At 47.2% G+C, this 6,000-nt stretch overlaps 1 protein-coding gene across 2 annotated transcripts in view; it reads right to left on the bottom strand.

Annotated features, from left to right (window-relative positions):
• Window positions 1-1,280: 1,280 nt before the first annotated feature.
• The window catches only part of slc18a2 (solute carrier family 18 member 2), a 51,087-nt gene continuing 46,367 nt past the window's right edge, over window positions 1,281-6,000 (bottom strand). For both annotated transcript variants that reach the window (XM_028469267.1, XM_028469266.1), the window contains one exon: window positions 1,281-1,819. In XM_028469267.1, the coding sequence (XP_028325068.1) occupies window positions 1,709-1,819 (111 nt within the window). In that variant the 3' untranslated portion in view covers window positions 1,281-1,708. The remainder of the gene's footprint in view (window positions 1,820-6,000) is intronic.

Raw genomic sequence — 6,000 nt, 5'->3', positions numbered from 1 at the left:
AAGAATAATAATAAATGTTCCTGGATAACAGTGGATATTATTCAGATGAATAAATAAATGTGGTTATCACAGATTCATAGAACAATGACCATCATTTTACTGACTTTATGGATGGACCCCAAAAATCTCTCCTTTATTCCCCCTTATAGATGGTCCTGTCTCCACATGACTGTTCTTCAATGTTCATGTCTGTGTTCAACCACCTTCAGCTACAGTGGGGGTCCCTGCTCTATGGAACCTTTATTTTGGAGGGTCCCTTCTCTCTGGGGCCTTTATTTTGGAGGGTCACCGCCTGAAAAAGGTTGTGAACCACTGGCTTAGTGGTTAGCACGTCCTCCCCACAGCAGAAGGTCCTGGGTTCAATCCCTGGGGTAGACACTTTGGTCCTGTCTGGGTGGAGTTTGCATGTTCTCCAGCTTTTTCCCACCATCCAAATACATGACTGTTAGGTTGATTGGCGTCTCTAAATTTGCCTGTAGGGGGAGTGATGACATCACTGAGTCCCCCCCCCACCTCAAAGCCACAGGCTGCATTCCTCCATCTGTCAGTCACCCTGTGCTCACTGTTCTGGATCATAAAGCATGTGATTCATCACATGTAACATTTACACTTTCTATTTCCTCTGCTCACACAACTTCTAAAATGTCATTTTTCCACTTTTCACGTAAAACTATCAAACTAATCAAACGAACTCGTGACCTCATATGTATCGTTTATATTATTACTCTAGTTTATTGGGATTAAAGTTATGACTCACTGACTCATAAACAGGACTCGACTCTTCTGAGGAAATCAACATAAAAGAGGTGTACATACTGTGTGTGTGTGTGTGTGTGTGTGCTGTATCTATATTGACAAGTGGACAGACAGTGGAGGAGGGGTGCACACACACACACACGCACACACACACACACGCACACACACACACACTGATTCCTTGCTTTTATAGATAGATATAATATAATTGAATGATAACTATTATTAATTTGTTATTCTTTACCACATACAATCTCAAACAAAAGTATTCTTTACTTTCACTTTGTCAAATATAAATTATTTGTGTATAAAATGCAGTATAAAGATATGTGAGCTGGCACATCTTTGTGCACTAATCCTGGCTACTGTATGTTTATAATAAATATATCATAAACATGATCATTGACTAGTTCTAGAGAAAAATGTCTCTGGGGTCTATCTGTGATATAAAAAACTGGGCCACGACCCAAAAGAAGTCGGGAACCATGCACTGGTTTACAAACAGGAAGGATTGAATAAAAGACAACGTGGAACATTTGACTTTATTCACTTCCAAAGTTAAGCTTGAATATAAAGCATCTCTAATAATGTGGAATACACTTCCCATTCCTTTACAATCTGACCTGGGAGCAGGTGATAAACTGACTCTAGATCTACTGAACATTTAACAGCAGGTCCAGCTCTAATGCTGGGGATGTTCTCACTGACACACACAAACACCTGCTGCTCAGAATAAGGCCTTTGGTAGGAAACACCTGGTTCACAACAGAAAGAAGGACTTTGGTCTGCTCCTCCACGACGGTTAAAAGGACAGAAACAGAGACGACGCCACACGTTAATATCTTAGCTTGTTTGTTTCACTGCTTTTTTTCTTCTGCGTTCATTGTTTGTTTGTTTGTTTGTTTGTTTTTTACAACAAAATAGAGCTCTGAGCGGGTCTGTGCACGGCCCGTTAGTCGTAGTCATCATAGTCTGGGTCCGTGTCCTCCCCCTGGTACTGACCCTGACCCTGGGTGGAGTAGGACCTCGTCTTCATGGAGGAGTTGGTGTCCATCAGGATCGCCTGAAAAACAATGATTCAAAGTGTCAACATGAGTCAGTAAAATTACATCATGTCTGAAGTATTTGAGAACATTTAGAAAGTACCAAATACACAAAAAAAAAACGAAAACAAAACTGTTTCTAAAAAAAATTCAGATTATTCAATATTCACACTGTAAATGTTTAGTTTGATCTGATACTTTATAGATATGGATAATATAGTGAGGGGGTGTGTCCTTATTATTCTTCCATGTTCATCTTCCAATATATCAGTAACTCCATCACATATAAAGGTAAATATAATATAGTAATAAGCTCCACCCACTCTCTCAGAATATAGAAATAGATCTGCTATACATCCTATCTGGTGGACATGTCAGCTCCTCTAAATAGTCACTAAGTCAGTGTGTGTTTGGGTCTGGAACATGTTTGGGTCTTCAGTAAACTACTTAGCATATGTCTCAGCTCCCTGTAATGTGATCAGCTTAGAGCTATGAACATAGACTGTTCACATCACTAATGATTAGTCACAGATATGCATTGGTTCTAGACTCACATGCTCTGGAAATATGAACAATATATGTTTTTTACTATTTTCATTGGTCCATAACTACATGTGGGAATGTAAGAAAAACTCTGATCTGTTTTATTTTATAGTATAAATGTTCCTCTTTATTGGAATATGAAAATATTTTTCTTTATGTGACTAATTCATTTTTATTTTGGACCCAAACTTTTCATCACCGGTGAATTTTTTTTTTTTTTTAATTTACCTTGTCGGCACATGCTGTCAAAAGTCAACACTACAAGAAGTGTCATCTTTTTAAGACAGCAATGCATGTTTTGTTATGGCAATTAAATAATTGTGACCATATCCAGCCCTCCCTAATAAAGGGTAAGAAACACTTTATTATTGGGAGAATATAAAAAGAGGGGGCAGTGTTACACCTGAGTGAGGGGGAGGGAACAGGGAGGAGAGATTCAAGGTAGAAAATGGAAGGGTGGGGAAGAGTTGATTATTGTAAAGTGAGATGTGACGTTGTAGGCGTGAGGCTTAGGTATAATGGTGGTGGCTGTGGACAGAAGGAAGGAGTGAGTGGTAATACCTAAAACAGGTATTTAGGATCAACGTGTCCAAAGTTAAGCCCACTACCAGTTTTATCCACAGTCGAAGACATGCCAGTGCATCGTAGACCGATGTATGGGTAAGAACCACTACTGTAAACCCAAGCGCTGCTGCCCCGGACCCGTAGATGCAGCCAGGCCAACAGAAAGATCGGGGGCCAAGGAGCCCAGGCCACCCAGACAACCTTAAGACACCAAGCCGAGAGACAGCCACCGCCCCCCACACACACATACGAGAAGGCACCAAGGAGCCGAGGACCCAACGCACCCCGCCACCAACCCCAACCCGCCACCCCAGCCCATGAACCGGCCACAGTCCAGCAAGGTCGCACAGCCCCAGATGGCGCAAGGACAGCAGCCCAGGCCTCGCTGCTCACCGAACAGCGCAAGCCCAGAGGCAATGCCCCCCAGAGTAGATGGCGCAGATGGGCACGCGGCCCTGTGGGCCCCAGGGATGCGCCAAGCAGCACAGCCGAATACCCACCCTGCGGCACCCCCCGAACCATGTCAACCCCTCGGAGCATGGCGGCACCCCCCACCCCCCAGGCAAGGCAGGGCACCAGCCACACCCCCAGCAGTTCAGGGGGCGACCCCTGCCGCAGGCCGGCCCAAAGCTGCCCTCCCCACCGCAACAGAGAGCGGCCGAGCAGGAGACAAGCCTGCGCTCGCACCAGGGCCAGCACAGGCCCGCACTGCACCACGACACAATGCCCCCCTTTCTCATTGGAAGGGGCCACGGCCCCCCCAATGAGAAAGTACGCCATCAGCCGCGCAAGCAGGGCCACCCTGCCACCCACTGACCGATAAGCAGGCGAACCCAAGCACCCCCACCCAGGCACCGCCACCCCACACCAAGTGCTGCCAGCAGAGCCCCCCCCACGGAGGCCACCCCCGATCACCCAAGCACCAACACGAGACACCCCCCGACGCCAGCACAGCCCGGAGGACAGCGGGCCCCAGGCCACCAGCCCCACCCTGCCAAAGGCAGCGCAGCGACACACCGAACCCAGTCCTTGGGCAAACGGAAGGAGAACGCGCCCCGAGATGCCCCACCCAAAGGCCCACCCCTGGGACACCCCCGCCCCGGCACAGCGCCCATGGGGCTCGACATACCCAGCCAGCAGACCAACCACTCCCGACACGGATCCGCCAGGCCAAGAACCACAGGCAGCGCCCCCACACACCGACCCAGCACAACTTCAGGGGAGGCCCTTGCACGGGCAAGTCCCCATTGCGCTCCCTCATCCCCCCCGGCACACGGCACACGCCACACACCGGCCCACACGGTCCCCCAAGTGAGCCCCGGGGTGCCCCGGCCCACCATGCTAGCGACATCTCCGGCAATGGTGCGTTCCAGGGAACAAAGCCAAAGCACCCAGATGGGCCGGCAGAGCGACCCACAGCAACACCCCGCCACCCAGCGACCCAGGATGCAAACGCCGCCCCCGAGCAGTAGCCTCCCTCATCCCGGACCCCCCCGGCCAGGAGCCACAAACCTCACCACCCCAAGCCCCCCAACGGGCCCACCCCTAAGCCAACCCACCCGGCGTGGCCCCGCCCGCCCCCAGGCGAAAGCCACAGCCCCTCCACCATCACCCGGGCCGACAGGAGCCCCCCAATGCCCACCCCAGCAGGAGAGCAGGCGCAAGAGCAAAGGAGGAGGAGGAGGAGGAGGAGGAGGGGAGGACGGGACAGGCGGACAGCGAGCAAGTCGAAAGAGCGGCAGAGAAATATGCAAACCCCCAGCCCCACGGGCCACCCAGATGTGTACGGAGGGGACAGGAGAGCAAAATCAAACAGCTCAGGGTCCGGAGGACATCCAGAAGGAACGCAGGCCCGCGCAGAGGCACCCAAGTTACCCAGGCCACCCTACAAGCCCAGGGAGATCCAGGTCTACAGTTTGATAAGTGTGTTAGTAAAGAGTGGTGCTGGCAGTCGCTTGCAGGTTTGATCATTAGGCTAAGAAATCAAGATTTAATGCAGTTAAAAAAGGAGTCCAACGCTCCTCAAAGCAGGTTATTTTATTTTTTCTGAGAGCAGACATCTTTTCCATGGAAATATATTCTATGAAGAGATTTCCCAATTGGTTTATGTTTAGGGATTTTTTATCTTTCCAATTCACTAATGTTTTTTTTTTTTGCTATGGTGAGTGTCACAAGGATGGATTGTGATTGGTTTGCTGGAAGATCAAGCTTTGTCAGGTCTCCTATCAGACATAGATCTGGAGAGAGAAGAATCCTGTCCAGTTTTTCAGTGATTAGAAACCAAAACTGTTGAACTGGCGAACAAAGCCATAAGGCATGTAAATATGAATCAGCTGTTCCCTGGGTGCACTGAGAGCAGATGTCTGTTACGGAGAAGCCCATTTTATACATTTTCTGTTGGGTAATGTGGGATCTTTGGAGGACCTTGTATTTAATTAGCTGTAGATTTGTGTTTTTAGTCATCGTAAAAATATTACAAAAAATTTCTGTCCACAAATCGGTGTTCGTGATGATTAAGAGTTCAGCTTCCATTTAGTGATTGGTAAGTGATTAGAGTTGGTGTTCAACAGTGCTCTGTATATTTTTGAGAGTTTTTTATTTTTATTTTGTTGAGACATGTTTTATATATATGGCCAGTTCTGGAGGTTGTAAAGCAATTAGATCTACTGGAGTATTTTTCTTTATTGTCTCTGTTACTTGTAAGTACTGTAAAAAAAATAAAATAATAATTTTATTTATATTAAATGTTTGGGTTAGATTGTTATATGTCCTGAGCTTATCATTTTTGAAGAGGTCTTGGAGATGAATAATTCCGCTCTCTTCCCATGTCTTCAGATAGAGCAGTGATTTTCTGTTTCGAAAGTCAGGGTTGTGCCAGATTGGAGACAGCATGTTAGTTTTTAAGTGAACATTCCTAATGTCCAGGGTTTTCCATCACGCAGTCAGGGTGGAGGCAATCAGTGGGTTTTTAAAGCAGTTATGATGTTTGAGGGTCACAGTGATAAAAGGGAGATCAGAGAGTTTTATATGTTTGCAGTCTAGCTGTTCTATTTCTAGCCATGTGTTGTGGTATTATGTTGGTTTTAGCCATTCT

The sequence above is a fragment of the Gouania willdenowi genome, chromosome 15 (genome assembly GCF_900634775.1).
Source record: "Gouania willdenowi chromosome 15, fGouWil2.1, whole genome shotgun sequence".
Taxonomy (NCBI): domain Eukaryota; kingdom Metazoa; phylum Chordata; class Actinopteri; order Blenniiformes; family Gobiesocidae; genus Gouania; species Gouania willdenowi.
This window is presented reverse-complemented; position numbering and strand designations above follow the sequence as displayed.